Genomic DNA, 19523 nt, shown 5'->3' on the forward strand with positions numbered 1-19523 from the left:
CTCACTGCTTAAGATTGCACGGCAGGACTTTCATCAAAGAACTGTCTGTGCTTCCATCGGGGGTCCCTTTTCTGTCAAAATTCATGCCTCTTTCTTTCTTTTGAATATTACAAGTGCTACTGCTATTTGGGCTTATTCCTGCAGCAGTGAGGCTATTTTCTATATCAGAATTAGGTCTTGCAACCAAGAGAAAATATTTCTCATAAATGTTTGCATAGTCTTCTAAAATTTCTTACCTGAAATTGGAAAGTTGTTAGTATTACATGCTTGAAACAAAGCCACTCTGTTTCTGAACTTGTTAAAGCTGAATAAGAGGGAAATATAAATTACCAGTTGTTGTCAAGGTGAAGTATTGAGTTAATGCTGTGTCTTTATAATGAGTTTTCTGTTCCCAACAGAATGTTTAATTGACCAGTTCTGTTAAAAGTGTTACAGAAGATGGTGTCCAGGGCCACTGGAGCTAGTGACTTAATACAAAGAGCGAAAGCAGAGGGACACGTCTTAAAATGGCCCAAGGTCCCTTGAACATCTTTTATCAGTGATTTGGAGGCTGACAGCAAGCATGCTTCATCAAACTTGCAGATAACCTAGATCTAGCTAGGATAACGTAACACCCGAATGACAAAATCAGGATCGCAGAAGCTCTCTCCAGGCTGGAGAGATGTACTGACAACAGAGATGGGGTTTAGAAAGGGAAAATGTAGAAAGTCACTTCCCTTATTGCAAAGAGGAGAAGTGGCTCAATGGCACTGGTATGACGAAGACATGTGGGATTCCAGGCTCCAGGAATCCTGGGATGGGCCATCCCTCAGCTCAGGCTGTTGACAGAGCAGGAGGTCAAGGGAAGTAGTCAGTCGAATTGGGGCTGCCGTACTGGGAGTCCCTGGTTTAGACGAGTGCTGATAAACTCGACAGTGGTTGGAACACCTGCCTTCATGGGGAAGGTCTGAGAGCCTTCTAGCGGGAGGGAGGGAGGGGAGTAAAGCATGTTTTGCCTAGAGAAGCAAAAACATAGAACTTGACAGCTCTTTTTAAATAGCTTTCTTGTGTAAGAACGGGGATTTTTCACTGTTTCTTCACAGGGAAGAGCTAAGATAGATAGGTATACATTTCAGGAAGCTGCATTTGGGCCTTTTTAAAGAAATCGTTTACAATCTGAGGGATGTTTTCTAGATTCTGGGTGCCCACCTGTTCAGAGGGCTTCCCAGATTCTGCCTGCCAATACAAGGGATGCCGGAGGTGTGGGTTCTATCCGTGGGTTGGGAAGAGCAACTGGAGATGGAAGTGGCAACCCACTCCAGTATTCTTGCCTGGAGAATCCCATGGACAGAGGAGCCTGATGGGCTACAGTCTGTAGGGTCGCAAAGAGTCAGACAGGACTGAACACACAGGCACCTGTTCGGAAGCTGTCTGTCTAGAAGGTTGTAGAATTGATGTAAGCAAGTGGATGGAAATTGGACTAGGGGACGCTATGTCTGAGTTTGTACAACTACTTTATTATTATTATTTATCTTCTTGCTGCCAGGGCATACGGTACAGCCACAGTGAAATTATATTCTTACACTTGTGTTTTCTTGACCAGACCCTCAATTCTCGTCATTGGCAAGTGGTTATAATTAATCTTTTAAATTGATATAATTAATAACATTCTATGATAATGGGCAGTAGAATTTTCATGATAATTAAGATGATTGATATAATCCTTCACTTTGGCAATGTGAAACATTGGGGGAAAGACTTGATGCTATAATAATTCAGGGTAACAGGAGACATTTGAGAGGATGTGGGTGGAACTTTTTGAATCATCAATGTGTCCCCAGATGCTGAAACAGCGGACCTGCTTTGCATATACTGCATTTTCTTTTATTCTTTGTTTCTTTAAGTAGCTTCATTTTTAGCTTCAACATCCAGCAGATGTTTACCCCATATTTAATTTTGAATTTATCCTTGCCTTTAAAAATTGTGTGGACTGTAAGCAAATTTATAATCTCTTTTAATTTTGAGACCTCAAATCTCCAAAGTGTTTTGTTTTTGTGTTAGATTTAGAATAATCCTTAGAAAAATATTTTTCAAGCAAGGTCTACAATCTGTACTGTTTTGTCCCTGACCAGCATGCCAGTGTTATGATGGAAGTATTTCTCTTTTCATTTTTTGGACAAATTATAATTTTTTTTGTTTTGAAGATATGTTGAACACCTAGGATGGTTCTATTAAAGTTTTGAACACAAGGTCAATTATGCCAACTTCCTATGAATCTGGAAAATATGAATTATAAATTTGCTTCATTTTTACTTTCAACTGGGCTGCCTCAATGCTTCGTGGGTAAAGAATCCACCTGCAATGCAGGAGACACAGGAGACATGGGTTCAGTCCCTGGGTCTGGAAGATCCCCTGGAGGAGGGCATGGCAGCTCAGTCCAGTATTTTGGCCTGGAGAATCCCATGGCTAGAGGAGCCTGGTGGGCTTCAGTCCAAACGGTTACAAAGAGTCAGACACAACTGAGTGGCTATTATAAAGATGTCAGATTCTTTCAGGGAAACAGTATAATTTAGAATTATTGACAAGGCATGACTGGTACTCAGCTAACACTTACTTAGGATGCAATGGGGTCAGGGTCAAATTGCGTTGAGCATCAACCATGGGTTTACCGTTCCCTGCAGTCATTGTCGCTTATCCCGGAGGTCTGGTTGTTATTAATATCACTTTCCCTTCTTTTACATTTTAGGTGGTTGCCTCTTTGATGAGCCTTACAGCACATGTGGATACAGTCAGGCTGTAGACGATGACTTCAACTGGGAGCAAGTGAACACCTTGACCAAACCAACCTCTGACCCATGGATGCCATCAGGTTTGCTTTTAGTTTTAAGTTCTCTTTTTAAAAGCAAAGGTGCAGAAGAGTCTTAATGTCACAGTTAGTGTCCCCTGGGTGTTGGTAGAATGAGTGAGAATGTTGCGTTTTGAGTTTGGTGGTGAAGCCTGGTTATCTTGTGAGGATGGTTCAAGAGAACCAATGGTAGAGAGTTGACCCTTGTATCTCTACCTTTAAAGTCTAATTAAAGTTTACTTCCTTTTTCTTTGGATTCATCTGAGCTAGATTAATGAGCATTACCCAATGGGATCCTTTCCCAGAAAGCAGAAATTATGGGAAATAGCTTGATGTCTCTTCTGGCAAATGTGTCTGGTAGTTAGAACTCTAGCTGGGGAATCCAGATAACAAGGCCTCCGTCTCAAAAAGGAGACCTGGGGAGGTGACTCACCTTGCACCTGGGGAATCTAGGAGGATGCTCGTGGTCTTGAAAGCATTCAGATAAAAAGGTCTTGCGTACATGTAGATCCTTTTTCCACTGTAGAAATGTTTAGTAAGTTTTCTGATGAGTGAGGAACATTTGACCAGCAAGATTCTACTTCTTCTTTGTAAGGAAGAGCAGGAAGATTATGACTTACAGACTCTGATCAGATTGGAGGTTGATCATTTTAATAGACACCGGTTTTAGGCTGTGCATTGCACATCCCTTTAAAGTTTTAGATTTGCAGATTTACTTAACAAATGGGGTGATGAGTGTACCCCATTCAAGATTCAAGCTGGAAGAGATGTTACTCTGATTTGGGTTTCAGATAAAGCACAAGTCTTATACTTTTTAAGTGGCTATCGAGGTCTAGATTGCCAGGAGAAATATCAATAACCTCAGATATGCAGATGACACCACCCTTATGGCAGAAAGTGAAGAGGAACTAAAAAGCCTCTTGATGAAAGTGAAAGAGGAGAGTGAAAAAGTTGGCTTGAAGCTCAACATTCAGAAAACTAAGATCATGGCATCCAGTCCCATCACTTCATGGGAAATAGATGGGGAAACAGTGGAAACAGTGTCAGACTTTATTTTTTGGGCTCCAAAATCACTGCAGATGGTGATTGCAGCCATGAAATTAAAAGGCGCTTACTCCTTGGAAGGAAAATATGACCAACCTAGATAGCATATTAAAAGCAGAACATTATTTTGCCAACAAAGGTCCATCTAGTTAAGGCTATGGTTTTTCCAGTGGTCATGTATGGATGTGAGAGTTGGACTGTGAAGAAAGCTGAGTGCCGAAAAATTGATGCTTTTGAACTGTGGTGTTGGAGAAGACTCTTGAGAGTCCCTTGGACTGCAAGGAGATCCAACCAGTCCATCTTAAAGGAGATCAGTCCTGGGTGTTCATTGGAAGGACTGATGCTGAAGCTGAAACTCCAATACTTTGGCCACCTGATGGGAAGAGATGACTCATTGGAACAGACCCTGATGCTGGGAGGGATTGGGGGCAGGAGGAGAAGGGGACGACAGAGGATGAGATGGCTGGATGGCATCACCAACTCAATGGACATGAGTTTGGGTAAACTCTGGGAGCTGGTGATGGACAGGGAGGCCTGGCGTGCTGCGATTCATGGGGTCGCAAAGAGTCGGACACGACTGAGCGACTGAACTGAACTGAACTGAACTGAACTGAGGTCTTCATTCATGTATCTAAATGTAGTGGTATTTACATTTATTAAGTAATCTTGGAAAGGCAGCTTGTGAAAATGAAGTAGGGTTTAATGTTGTTTGATGAAGCTTTCACAATTATGATGCCCACCACGTTCTCCCCATGTCCTTCCCACGTTAACTCCTTATTACTTCAAAGAGAGGAACCTTGAGCTCTTGAGCACTGTGGTTTAACTGGTCCTCAAATCTGTCCTAGTTCTTGGTGACTTCCCCGCAGCTGACCGTCTCCTCTTCTGTCTCTCTTTTTCTCATGTAAGTAAGTGCTTCTGAATATTACTTGTGTTTGAGTCAGTCGTTCTTGAGTTGTTTTTCCAGTCTAATCTGGTTTCATTCTTGTCAGTGATAAGGAGCTGGATGTGGGACATAGCAGCCTCCCTCTGAGGAGCTGACCTTTCCCAAAAGGCTTCTCACCCTGAAGACCTTTGTTCTCACCTGCTTATATTGAAAGAGTATGTGTGTGTGGAGTTAGGTGCTTGGCCCTCAAAAGTCAGTAAACAGGCCAGGTTGGTAGAAAGGAAAGTTTGCTTTATTTCAGATGCCGCCAACTGGGAGGGAGAGGGTGGCGGACATCTGTCCAAAGACTGACTCCCCGCCCCCACAAGCAGGGGGTGAGAACTTTTATAGATGGAGTGGGGGAGGGGGTTACATGCAGAAATGGCACAGTCTTCTCTAACGGTCATCTTAGAATCGGTCATCAGCAGTCTGACCAGCATCACCATGGTTGTTTTAGATACAGTTAATCTCAGTTCCTAGCATATTAAAAAGCAGAGACATTACTTTGCCAACAAAGAACCATCTGGTCAAGGCTGTGGTTTTTCCAGTAGTCATGTATGGATGTGAGAGTTGGACTGTGAAGAAAGCTGAGAGATGAAAAGTTGATGCTTTTGAACTATGGTGTTGGAGAAGACTCTTGAGAGTCCCTTGGACTGCAAGGAGATCCAACCAGTCCATCCTAAAGGAGATCAGTCCTGGGTGTTCATTGGAAGGACTGATGATGAAGCTGAAACTCCAGTACTTTGGCCACCTGATGGGAAGAGTTGACTCATTGGAACAGACCCTGATTCTGGGAGGGATTGGGGACAGGAGGAGAAGGGGAGGACAGAGGATGAGATGGTTGGATGGCATCACCGACTCGATGGACATGGGTTTGAGTAAACTCCGGGAGTTGCTGATGGACAGGGAGGCCTGGCGTGCTGCGATTCATGTGGTCACAGAGTCGGACATGACTGAGCGACTGAACTCAACTGAACTGAACTGAATCTCAGTTCCAGGGTTTATTTGGTCCCATTTCTTTGCGGTCATTTCTCAGAATTGTGGCAGCTCAAGTCCTGGGTACAGTCTGGTCATCATGTAATTAACTTCTCCACCTGGTGTTTTGGTATCTATAAGACAGGTCACAGGATATGGCTCAGAATACTATCTATAGCCCCTGAGAAAGGACTAAAGGCCCTTGACTATGCTTAATGACTACATTATTATTATTTAGTCTCTTCTGACTGTTTTCCTTTGCTTCAGCATCTCTCACCTCTCTGAATAAACTTATCTTTTGCCTGAAGTTTTCCCCAGACAAAAGGCAGGCAGAGGACACGGTGGGGGGCAGGGCAAGGACATAGGGTCCTGCTCCGTTTCAGTCTCTCTGGAGCCTGGGTCCAGGGAGGCTGAGAGGATACTCAAATTCAGTCTTGGGTGTTTTCTCCGCAAGAGTGCACCTGGGTTTTCTTTGTTTATTATCTTTAAATTTGGTGAATATTTTGTCATTCTCCACAGTAGGTACTTGGTTTCATTTTTGTGGTCTTTTAACTGAAGCCTGACTTGGAAACACCGACTTTTACAAAAGAGCCTCAGTAATGCTGGATCTTTAGCAGCCTTCGCTGGTTCTATTTTTGTTACAGGATGACCTACCTCTCTCCGTAAAGGAGGGCAAGGAATAGCTTCTTGTTACCATTCGTCCTTTTCTTCTTTGTGATGTCCTGTAAGACCATCTCAGACCAAGCTGTCCAGGCTTTAAACACAGAAAGGATGGGTTTCTAGCTGAGGCCATTACAAAGATGATAACATACTCAAAGACCGGCTGTGCTCTGGAGCAATTGGTGGAGAATTGAAGCAACACAGGTGGAGTGACTTTGCAAATTTTTGGCCTTTGAAGGCCCTTCTGCCTTTGGAAGACTGAAGTGGAGGCGTTTTACATGTTCTTCCTGAATTTATTCCACTTCTGTTGATTAATAGAAAACTTAGGGATTCATATTAAGACTTCAGCATGTGGGATCTTAACTCCCCAACCAGTGATGAAACCCACACCTTCTTCACTGGAAGGTGCAGTCCCAACCACTGGGCCGCCACGGAAGTCCCTATCAGTCAGTTTAGTCAGTTCAGTCGCTCAGTCGTGTCCGACTCTTTGCGACCCCATGGATTGCAGCATGCCTTCTTATCAGTTATCCATTTTATATATAGTAATGTGTGTATGTCAATCCCAATATCCAAATTTATCCCTCCCCCTCCTCCTCCTTGGTAACCATAAGTTTGTTTTCCACATCTGTGACTGTCTTTCTGTTCTGTAAATGGGTTCACTTGTACCATGCATATAAGTGATATCATATCCGATCACTTTATGTATTGCAGTGCATCGTGTAATTACACATGTAGACGAAAAGGTATTGATTGAGTGTTTGATGGTGCAGAAACATCCACACAAGTTGACAATGGTTAATGTTTTCTAATATTGTTAAAGTATTCGTATTTGGACCTTAGTGCTCCAGTTTTATGAAATGAATATTTAACATGCTGCATATCTTATGTATTAGAAATGTGATCCTGTTTATAAAAAAAATTTAAAGAATACATTCACCCATGGGGCTTCTTTGGTGGTCCAGTGGTTAAGAATGCACCTTGCAATGCAGGGGACATATCTTCGATCCCTAGTCCAGGAAGATCCTACATGCCATAGAATAGCTAAACCTATGTGCCACAACTACTGAGCCCATGACCTGGAGTCTGTGCTCCGCCACAAGAGAAGCCCCTGCAGTGGGAAACCCGAACTAGAGAGTCAGTCCCACTCGCTGCAACTAGAGAAAGTCTGTGTGCAACAACAAAGACCCCACGCAGCCAAAAACAAACAAATAAATACATACAGTTTTAAATAGAAAATAATCTCATCCATAATATTGAAAACTTAAAGGCAGCTTACAACCATAGTGAATAGTGAAAGTCGCTCAGTCGTGTCCAACTCTTTGCGACCCCATGGACTATACAGTCCATGGAATTCTCTAGGCCAAAATACTGGAGTGGGTAGCCTTTCCCTTCTTCAGGGGATCTTCCCAACCCAGGGATCAAACCCAGGTCTCCCGCATTGCAGGCGCATTCTTTACAGGCTGAGCCACAAGGGAAGTGCAAGAATACTGGAGTGTGTAGCTCATCCCTTCTCCAGCAGATCTTCCCGACCCAGGAATCAAACCGGGGTCTTCTGCATTGCAGGTGGATTCTTTACCAAGTGAGCTATCAGGGAAGCCAAAGAAGAAATGCATTTATACCCCCTTGGTATAAATAACCTCTAAAAAGGCTGTAATGAGATAAATGGGGCCTTAGTGCTGGGAAAACCTCAGTGCTCGTCCCGGTTGTGTAGTGTGCATCCTGGGCAACCTCACATGGCCCCCACATCTTGGTTTTACGTAATGCAAATTGGGAGTGGCAGGGTTACCGATCTTCATGCAGGTGCTATGAGTGAGGATTAAGTCATTTCCGTGGCTGCGCATGTGAAAGGCAGAGAGAGGCCCATGCAGGATGTAGGAGCAAGGTAGACTCTTAGCTCGGTGACCCAGAAAACAGAAAAAATTGCCTGCATGTGTTTGTTTTGGGAAAGATGATAGATTGACAGTCAGAGGAACTGCAGTTTCCTCTTGGGGCACATTCATCAGGCACATTTCCCTCTTATTGGGGAAGACGTCCCAGTGTATTCACACCTCAGAGCTGTTACAGGGCTTAGTGAGTGACAAAGACCAGACGACTTTGGGCTTGAAAAGACATGTTTCCTCCTTAAATTTCAGTGTGTATCTAGTGGGTAATATTTCTGACACAGAGCAGTCACACAGTTGTTTAATTATCTCATTCATTCTTTGAATCTGTCAACATTCAGCAAATATTTATTGAACACCTGCTATGTGCGAAGCATTGTTCTAGAGGCTTGGGCTTCGTCACTGAGTGAACCCAATAAGGATGCTTTCCCCGACAGTGTTTTCCCACATGCTGGTGAGATGATTCTTGCATTGCCAAAAGACCAGATCCTATAAGACCATGTTTCCCCTCACTCATTAATGACTTTCTGGATGTAAAAACGTAAAAGGTAATATACAATTCAGTTCATCAGCTCAGCACAGGGTAGCATCAAATTTCGCTTTCTTGGCTGTGCTGTCTCTTAAAAAGACACAAAAAACAAAAGCCAGAGCAAAAAAAAAAAAAAAATCAAAATCCCAGGCAAGTGGCAGCACAGTGTCTTCTGGTAATTCTCCTTTATCAACCAAAGTAATCTTGTGCACGCACATAACTCCTAGCCGTTGCTAGCACTTCCTTCTTTGCTGTGCATCCTCTGATTTTTGTGATGGCCTTGGGCGGTCAGATGGCATTATCTCTGTTTTACACCTTATTAGGACTCAAGTTCAGAGCAAGTGCACCTGTCCCAGGCTTATAGGTGAGAGAAAAAAAAACCCGATTTTGCTGTCTTGAGTGTCGGGGAGTAAACGTCCCACCAGAGCACTTGCATCTAGTGGGGGTGGGGGCAGCCTTCACCCCAGGTGGGAGCTGTGTGGATCGCCTTGAAATGGACACGGAGGTTCTCCTTGTAGGGCTGTCCCCTCTCTGGGTCAGATTCTGGCTCCGGGTCTTCAGTCATGGACCTCGCCAGGCTCGTCAGCTCTTGGGTCCCCAGTCTCCTCGCGGGTGTAGGATGAGTTAGTTGTGCGCGTTTGTGGAGTGGTTGCCAGGGGCCTAGCTGTCGGGGCTGCAGCGGCATCAGTGGAGCCCGCCGTCTGCTGACTGAGTCCCCCGGAGGCAGAAGGCAGGCAGCTGATAAGCGGACAGACTTGGTGGCTCAGATGGTAAAGAATCTGCCTACCATGTGGAAGACCTGGGTTCAATCCCTGAGCTGGGAAGATCCCCTGGAGAAGGGAATGGCTCCCCACTCCAGTATTCTGGCCTGGAGAATTCCGTGGACAGAGGGGCCTGGTGGGCTCCACAGTCCGTGGGGTCCCACACTTTATAGCACCATGGGGAGACATGCTAAGGGCTGTGAAGGAAAACTGAACCAGGACAAGGGCTTAGCGAGGGAGCAGCAGATAAGAACAGCTGCTCTGTGAGCAGAGATGGGGTTCCCTTGGGGACAAGGAGGCCAGGAAGTTGAGTGACCTCCCGACTGAGGGCCGCTCTGTGTAGGGAGGGGACCGTCAGCCCTTCAGAAGCCCCAAGGCCTTGGAAAGGCATCTAAAACCTGCCTCATGGGGTGATTGACCAGGGGAGACCAAATGGTCCACCTCAGGAACTTGGCCTCCTACCTGGCTCAGCACAGCGTTCAAGAAAAGTCCTCCTTTTATCATTATTAAGTGACCTTTCAGAAGCAGTTGGCATTAATCCGTCTCTTAGCTTAATTTGAACTCTGTGAAGTGGGCAGTTTCTGCTGATTTCTTACTTTCTCTTCTAAGTGATACCAAATAAGAAACAAAAGGTATAGTTTCTATATGGATTAAAATGAAAGCTGAAAGAAGCCCATTAAAATGTGAACCTTTTTTGCCAGGATCGTGGGATTTGGGATAATTGTCCTGTCACTTATACATCACACATTTTTCTTTATAAGTTTAACTTCATGGTAAAAAATATTATAAAGTACTTAAAAAGCCTTCTTTTGAAAGGTGTCTGGATTTTTAATAATCAAGTGTTCCAAGGGGGCCAGTGTATTCTGTAAGACTACTTATTTCAATAATTTATATTCAGTGTTCCCATGAATGCTCTCCTTTAGATTTATTCTAAATTCCTGTCTTGTCTGATTGGAAACTGTTACAAAAAGGAAGAACAGTGGTTGGCTATTTCTTAAATATTTGCTAAAAAGTATGCAAGTCAGCCTATATCTATAAATATATATTTTTTTAAACATAGGTTTATTTCTCGGTTAATTTCCCGTAAAATTGTACAGGATGACATCATGAGTTATGTGAGAGCAAGTAATGGAATAAACAGGCAGACCAGTGGTGACAGAAACTGTAAATCTCTTGAGTCTGAGTGAAGGAGGGGCGGGAGGGGCGAGGGCTGGGGTCCAGGGGGATGGGACCACCAGGCAACTGTGATCGCCGGGCTGAGAAATTCACACCCAGGAGCTGCCGGGCACCCCCGTTTCGTGTGTTCCGTGTGCAGGTGCCCTGGAGCTGGGCCTGGCCCTGTTGTTGGAATGAAGGAGGCTGGGGAGAAGAACAATCTTACAGCCTTCTGAGCTAGCTTGGACGGCAGAGGGGCAGCGGGTGCAGCTGGGCTGAAGACCAGAGAGCCCATGGCCTGGGGTAGTCTTGCCCTTGGGTCCAGCCAGCGGCAGCCTCTCTTGATGGAGGGTAGGTGTTTGGGTCAGAGGGGTTTTGGGTGGGCCCTGGAGTGCTGGCTGGCACGTGAACAGTGGCGTGAAGGTGCCCTCACACAGACATGGCTTGGGGAGCACCTGGGCCATTCTGTGGCCAGGGGCTCTGGTCACCCCCGTCTCCAGCCTGCATCAGGCCAGACCATCACAGGGGCGAGGTCTCCTTTTAGCACCTTCGGGGCCTTCCATGGTTCAAGAAGCAGAAGAGGATGAATCTATTTAAGGATGAACTAGTTGAGTGTGGGTTGTTCTTTTCACCATAAGACCAAGAGGGAGATGAAGACCCTTCCCTCTGAGGCTCCAGCCTGTGAGGCCCTGGGTGCGCTCTGGGCACTGGATGTAGTGATGACGTGGGGCCAGTCTCCCAGAGCTTCTGCCAGCTCTGGTGGGGGCCTGGCTGCTCTCCAGTCAGAGGCCAGGGGCTGAAGGCCAGTGGAAGGCCTCCAGGAGGAGGCGGCACCCAAGAAGGTCCAGGGGAGCATGAGGAGCAGGCCAGAGCAGGGGGCAGGCCGGGCGGAAGGAACGCCCTGTCTGAGGCAGTGCTGGCCGAGGGCAGGGCCCAGGCTTGCCCAGGAGCTGCAGAGGCTTGGGACCACAGGCATCAAGGACAGGGAAGAGGGGGCTGGGGGACGAGGCTGGAGGAAGGACCCCCTCCCACCCCAGAGGCCGCCCTGAGCTGGTGGAGGATTCTCAGGAAGGAGGCAGTGTGACTCGATTTCTGATTAGAGACAGCAAGAAGCAAATTGACTCTGTATGCACAGAGGGAAAGAAACAATCTCTCATACGAGGGAGCAGAAAAAGATAGAAGAAGAAAACTTGGTTAGTAAATAAGTATCACAAAGCAGAGAAATATGTAGGAGAATTCCCTAGTTCTTACAAGATTTATGTTACGTGTGTGTGTATGTGTGACAGAGTATGTGTGCACACGTGGTAACATGTTGTGTGTGCATGCTAAGTTGCTTCAGTCATGTCTGACTCTTTGTGACTCCATGGACTGTGGCCCGCCAGGCTTCACTGTCCATGGAATTGTCCAGGCAGGAATACTGGAGTGGATAGCCGTTTCCTCCTCCAGGGGATCTTTTAGACCCAGGAGGGATTGAACCTGCGTCTTTTACATCTCCTGCATTAGCAGGCAGATTCTTTACCACTAGCGCCACCTGGGAAGGTGTTAACTGTTGTCAAATCTGGGTGAAGTCTATATGAGCATTTTATCACACTACTTTTTCAACTTTTCTATAGTTTCAAAAGTAAGCAAAATTTGCAATATAAACAGGAAATAAAAGAAACAGAGAGCTTCTCTGACTTCATACCGACATGATTCTTATCCATGAATGCCTCTTTGGCAAAAAGCTATCCTGTCGAATCTCATTGAAAATATTTACATTTAAAAAACCCAAGTTGACCCCTGTCTTCCCTTCTGAGCATCTCTGGATTATTCCTTGGTCTTTCCTGGAGAGGTTTAGTGGAGCTGACAGGCCGATGTAAGTGACACACTTCAGGGAATTAATTTTAGGGCTTTCTAAAATGGGATGGATGCTTCATGCTGCAGTCTTATGCCTCAGTGGGTGAACCAACTATAAAGATAGTTATCCCATTGGCAGCTATTTTGGTGGCTAACTGGAACTTTGTAACAAGACACATACGGAGTTATTACATTTTATTTTTGGATACATACTTGCATTCATTTGTATCCTGTCCATAATCTGGGACTGAGCACAGGAAAATTCATAAAGAATTTCTTGGCAAGCTCTGTGAAATGATTGTGCAGATCATTATTTTAAATAAGTGGCCTTTAATGCATAGTTGACTGAGATTTTATCCGAGGAGATGATGATAAATTATATCTTAAAGTGAAATTTAAAAGCTTAAGTGGCTGAAAGGGAAATAAATAACGGCTATTTAATTAATTGTCGGCTGGACATCCTAGCTCCCCTCGGTGGTGGGCGACACATCCAGATAATTCATTACTCTGCCAACTCTATGCCAGATGTATGGGGTCACACGTGAATGCAGCAGCGCCCTCCTAGAGGATGCCCCAAAAAGTTGGTTTTTCCAATATCCTGTTCTTATTTGAGTGCTTCAGTTTTTCTAATACAGAGCTGCTTCTTAATTTGATTTTTTCCCTGGCGCCTTCTAGGGAGCATCTTTTCTTCTATGACCCAGAGAAAATGTACAGAATATTGAAATCTTTGGCATAAGGCTTGGAGGCATAGACTGGGTTTGGTCCAGGCAATTTTGAAGCAAATAGGAAGAATTAATGAGGTCTCGGAGGGTGTGGGGGGGGGCCGGGGTTGGGGGGGTTGTCCTCTTGGGAAGGGATGAGCCCACTCCCACAGTCAGCCCTTTCATGCTGCTTCCTCTCCCCATCTCTGCTGACCATGACACCTGTTCTGTTAAACACACACCTTGTGGAAATGGTGTCACCTCCCCAATTGTACTGTATAAACACAACGTGCCTGAGCTCCCCCATTGGTCCCAGCGCACTGTGGAGTGACAGGCAGCAATTTGCCAGCAGGTCAATGACTGAGCTGATGACAAGTGACCTTTCTAACACTGCAATCAATGCTTGTTATTTGGAAAACAAAATGATACAGTTTGTATTTTTCAGCTGATGGGTCATGGGAGCAGCCCACCATTGACATGTGAATTTGTTACTGGGTTTGGATGAGTCAGTTCAGACAAGAATGTTAATTTATTTGAATTGATCTGGGTCTTGCTCTTATAAAAAGGTGTTGGACATTGGGTAATGGCACAAATGACTATGAATAATTGGTTTTACACGTCGGTTAAACAGGCATTTAGAACATTCGTTTTACACAGTAGTACTATATACTAGCTTTGGCGACATATTTTGTTCAGATTTGATGTTTTGCAGTTGTTTTGAAATTAAAAATGATTGAGATACGTGAATGTGTGTGTTTTTTGTGTGGTATTAAATGCCACATGTGTGTGGTATTTAAATAGCATCTCTGCATGTTTCCTGAAATGGTTGTTGAGGCCCTGTGAATACATGGCCATGAGGGTGCAGAGCTCTGGGGAGAGATCTTGGGAGGAGACTAGCTGCCGGCTCTCCTGTTCAGGAAACAGGGGGGCGTGTGCACCCCTGTGCCCTCTGTTGTGAATGCAGCCACACCTGCTGTGGCAGGCGGATGTGTGTGCAGGTGCCACCTGTCACTTTCAGGCAGAAGCTTCTAGAGTCAGATTCCCCATGATGTCTTCCCTTTTTCTGGCCTTGGTGATTCAGGTGCTTTTAGCCCAAGTGACCAGACGACCCCCCTCCGAAAGCCCCCTGCCGCCAACACACTCAGAAATACATGTTCACCTGAGCGCTGGGGGCAGGTGCCCGAGTGAGAGAACTTCCTGTGTGAAGCCACTGAGATTTGGGGGTTGTGGGGGTTTTTTAAAATATTTTTTTATTTAATTCATTTATTTGGCTGCACTGGGTTTTAGTTGCAACATGTGAACTCTTAGTTGTGGTATGTGGGATCTACTTCCCTGACCGGGGGTCAAATCCAGGCCCCTTGTGTTGGGAGCGTGAAGTCTTAGCCGCTGAACTGCCAGGGAAGCCCCTTGGGGTTGTTTTTGAATGATTCTCAAACTTTTTGGTCTTAGGACCCCTTTACACCCTTAAAAATTTTTTTGAATATACAAAGAACTTTTGATATTCATATTTTCTGGATTGAAAATTTAAACCGAATAATTTTGAAAACAGAGTGCATCAGCATACATTCCATTAGCCATCAGAGCAGTGATGTGCAACTGTTAGTAGTTGAGTGTGAAATGGTAATAATAAAGTCAAACAATGCCCTATCAGGAAAACAGTTTTAACCTTGTGAGTGAACTCTTGGGGATTTCAAGGGTCCCTAGAAGATGCTCTGAAAACCACCAACCTAGACCATCTTAAAAGATATGTCTCCCTTGATGATTGACAGTTAAAGGCTTGAAGGAGTCTGGAAAGAAAAGAAAAAGAGGGAAGGATTTTGTAAATACAGTTGATCCTCGAACAACATGAGTTTGAACTGCATGCTTCCACTTATATGCAGATTTTTTTTCCAGTAGTAAACACTACAATCTGCAGGAGTCAAGGTTGGTTAAATCACCGGTTCTGACCTGAATGGCGTATACAGAAGGGCCACCTCTCAGTTATACACAGATTTTTTGTCTGAGTGGAGGGTCCATACCCCTAACCCTTGCATTGCTCAAGGGTCAGTTGTATTGCAAAAAAAGACTATCCCTGAGTGTCACAATTCACATTTTATTTCTGAATAAAGACATTGTAACTAGTTTCTATTATTACAACATATTCTTTCCTTATTCTAATAAATACTCATTCAAAATGAAATAATGTTCACAAGTTGCATTGTATAAAGTCACATAACTGTGAATGTTACTAGTTCTCTGAAGTTGGGTTTATGAAGCATCATGCTATAGAAAAATATAAGAGTAGGATTCATATTCATATATTTGAAATTGTTTGAGTATAGGTTTTCTGAACTGCGGTGGGTTGGATAAAGTGAATTATTTAAACTCATTCTTTATGAGTAAGCCTGTATAAAGTCATTCAGTAGTGCCGCTTCTGAGATTTTAAACTGTGGAACTGTTGTATATATTGTTGTGATAAAATAATTTCAACCCCTTTATTATGAAGTGCAGTGACACAGTGATATAAAGATGGTTGAGCATCATTCAGGGTGACTAGGAATTGTGCTGGATAGAACACATAGGAATTGCATAGGAATTGATGACAAATCCTTAGGTGAACTTATCAGTCACACAGCTCCTGTCAACAGCCCTGCTATGTAAGGGGATACATTTATTTCCAAAGACATGAATTCTAACAAGAATTTGGTAATATTTAAAAGGCATTGACCAACTCAATGGACATGAGTTTGAGTAAACTCTGGGAGTTGGTGATGGACAGGTGGACAGAGAGGCCTGGTGTGCTGCAGTCCATGGGGCTGCAAAGAGTCGGACACGACTGAGCAACTGAACTGAACTAAAAGGCATGATGGAGAAACATCTCCTAAGTTTAATGTTAATATAGCCATAGAAAGAGTTACCAGGGAAGTCTAGTGATCTTTATAGGTTTTTACAACTATGAGAGATAGTTAATACTTAAGCTTGAGGATTCTTTATCAGCTGAGCCACAAGGGAAGCCCAAGAAAATTGGTTGAGTGGGTAGCCTATTCCTTCTCCAGTGGATCTTACTGACCCAGGAATTGAAGCGGAGTCTCCTGCATTGCAGGCAGATGTGGGAGACCTGGGTTCGATCCCTGAGTTGGGAAGATCCCCTAGAGAAGGAAGAGGCTACCTACTCCAGTATTCTGGCCTGGAGAATTCCATGGACTATATAGTCCATGGGGTTGCAAAGAGTCAGAGATGACTGAGCTTGAGGAAGAAGCCAGATGTGGATGACCTTTCTAGTTTTTTCTAGCACTAGAAACTTTTCTCCTTTTTCAATAAATCCTTAGGAAGCACCTGCTGTGGGCAGACACTGTTTTTGTGTCCTAAGTGATAATGTCATGAACAACCTAAGTGCAAGGAGGCAATGTTTTCCTTGACAGAAAGTATTTCCTTGATGAAGTTTTAAAATAGAATAACACGCTGAATGGAAGACAAGAAAATTAAACTCGTGCAGTTGCAGGGACTCACTAAGGATTAGTTTAATCACTAATTGCCTACCCATCATGGTGGCTTTTGAAGCCTGGGACTCACTTTAGAAAGTCCTTGTTTTTCGGAGTCCCGGCAGGCTGAGAACGCTTTAATAGGCTTCCTAAGAAGATCTGATGGCTGTGATGTACAGTCAGAAGTGGCCATCTGCCCACTGGCTGTGGCAGGCACCCACAGCTGCCCTAAGATGCCAAGAGACACCCTTCTCCTTTCTTAGGTAGAACTGTATAGAGGGAGGGCTCCTCCACTGATGGAGTCCTCTCTATAAAATGCCTGAGCTTGGCTCATACTGATCCAAGAAGTGGAGTGTTTTCTTTCATTTCAACCTTTAAATAACAGGAGTATATGCTTGTGACTTGGTGTGGCCCGTCACACTTTCTTACCCCTGAAATGAAGTGGGATAATATTTTGTTGTCTTCCTAATGCATCTTTTTAAGTAACTTTATTTTATATTGGAGAATATTTGATGTACAGTGTTGCATTAGTTTCAGGTATACAGCAAAGTGATTCAGTGTATCTTTAATAAGATTTTAATCAACCTGTAGCCAAGTCACTTTCTAATTTGGGCAATTCCTCGAGTCCCCCAGCAGGTGGAGACGTGCAGTTTTTTTGCTCTTTGTAGGGGCTGCTTCTTGCCCCTGGGACCAGGCTACACTTCCAAGATGCAGAGAAAATGCAGTGTCAGGTTCTACAGGTGAGCTAGCAGCCATGTTCTCTGCTCCCCACCCCCCCCCCCCCCCCCATGCCTGGTTAAGAGCTCCTATTTATTTCTGCGTTTCGTAAGGTCTTCATCATTAGCAACCTTCCCCAGCACCTAAGAACAATATTTTCTTAGATGACATATGCACAACAAAGCCAAGAGCAGAGAATCCCCTGCACCCCAGGGAGCAGGTTTAAACCTTCTGTGATCTCCCCACTGGCTACACCCTGCTGTGTGCTGACTCAGAGTAAACCCCAGAGGTCAGATCTTATTCAGCCAGCAGGATAGATGTTGGTCAGAGATTCTGTGAGCTCAGCATCCAGAGTACAGACCGAGTACCCTCATTTGCGTCTTTCCACACCCACCCAAACAGTTCAGTTCAGTTCAATCGCTCAGTCATGTGCAACTCTTTGTGACCCATGGACTGCAGCACGCCAGGCCTCCCTGTCCTTCATGATCTCCCAGAGTGTGCTCAAACTCCTGTTTGTTGAGTCAGTGATGCCACCTAACCATCTCATCCTCTGTTGCCTTCTTCTCTTCCTGCCCTCAATTTTTCCCAGCATCGGAGTCTTTTCCAATGAGTTGGCTCTTCACATCAGATGGCCCAACTATTGAGGCTTCAGCTTCAGCGTCAGTCCTTCCAATGAATATTCAGTTGATTTCCTTTAGGATTTACTGGTTTGATCTCCTTGTCCACACCAAAGGAATGGTAAACAGTCCTGGTTCCAAGGAGTCTTCTGATTCAAGTGATTTGTTTCTTTTCTTTCCTTCTTGATTAACTTATACCATTCCATTCAGGAGTTAAAGAAGAGATCTCCCATCTAAGACAAACTCCACAAAACCTTCCAAAAATATTAACTGTCAGGAAGGCCTTTAAAATCTTGACATTTGTTGCATTTCCTGCTATTTCTACTAATCAGTGGGGGAACATGATTGGTTTTCAAATTGTTAAGTCCAGTGCTTTCTGAGCTGTTAAATTTTCCTCCAGTGCATTAGAAAGGAAAGAAAGGTAACATCCTGTGGTCATTCATGGGAGCGGCTGCTAATGCTTGAGAACTGCAAGTGAGAATTTGGCTAACAAAAATATCAATAGATGGAAAACAACTCAACAACCAAACAAGTAAAAAAAAAAATCCAATTGTGACCAAAGGCTTTGTTCTTTAAGGAGCTAGTAGTTTATATATTTTTGTACTATTAGACATTCTCTATAATTTGAAGATGCAGTTTACAAATAGGTTGTTTTCCAAGGCAGATCATTAATTTCATTCATGAGAGTCATTTTCATTTACTTTGTAAGTCTTTGTACAGCAAATGCAATGATGATTCCACAAATGTCTATTGACTTATTGAATGAGTTCTGAGAATAGGATTCATCCCAACTCAATAGGTCCTGTGATCTACTTCCTTATTTTCAAATTAAAGAACTTTCTAAAGAAAATGAAGCTCTTTGTTGTTGTTGTTTTTTCCTTTTTTGCTGAAAATTGATAGAGTACAAAGATGTACTAGATACCATGACAAATAAATCTTAAAATCTCAGTGTTTTAATACTGGAGGCATTTATTTTCCTTGTATATAATAGTCTGGAGTGGTTCCAGTTTGGAGGTTTTGGGGTTGGGAACCCTGTTGTAGACAGACATTCAGGTTGAAAAGGACTCTGTCATTTTAAGCATGTGTTCTCCAAGATTGCCCTCAAATGAACACCTAGCTGAAAAAGAACAAAGTCGTGGAGGATGGATGAGGGAGGCTTTTATGGACAGATTTGGAATCGGAGAGGAAAAAGTCATGGGATCTTTATGACCTGCAAAGGCCAGCGGGGGTACCATTTAGTGAGTGTCACTCACAAAAGAAAAAAAAAGAACATTGAGGGACTCAGCTGCAGTCCCTGCCACACTTGGCCCTTTTGTTGTTGTTGTTCAGTCGCTAAGACGTGTCCAGCTCTTTGTGATCCCAAGGACTGCAGCACACCAGGATCCTCTGTCTTGCACCGTTTCTTGGAGTTTGCTCAAATTCATGTCCATTGAGTCAGTGA

General features: G+C 44.1%; 1 protein-coding gene across 6 annotated transcripts in view; it reads left to right on the top strand.

The window, feature by feature from the left end:
- Positions 1 to 19523, top strand: part of PTPRM (protein tyrosine phosphatase receptor type M) — a 640041-nt gene that overhangs the window by 155474 nt on the left and 465044 nt on the right. For all 6 annotated transcript variants that reach the window (XM_043443664.1, XM_043443666.1, XM_043443661.1 and 3 more), the window contains exon 2: positions 2726 to 2848. In XM_043443664.1, the coding sequence (XP_043299599.1) occupies positions 2726 to 2848 (123 nt within the window). The remainder of the gene's footprint in view (positions 1 to 2725; positions 2849 to 19523) is intronic.

This window comes from Cervus canadensis, chromosome 23 (assembly GCF_019320065.1).
Source record: "Cervus canadensis isolate Bull #8, Minnesota chromosome 23, ASM1932006v1, whole genome shotgun sequence".
Lineage (NCBI taxonomy): Eukaryota > Metazoa > Chordata > Mammalia > Artiodactyla > Cervidae > Cervus > Cervus canadensis.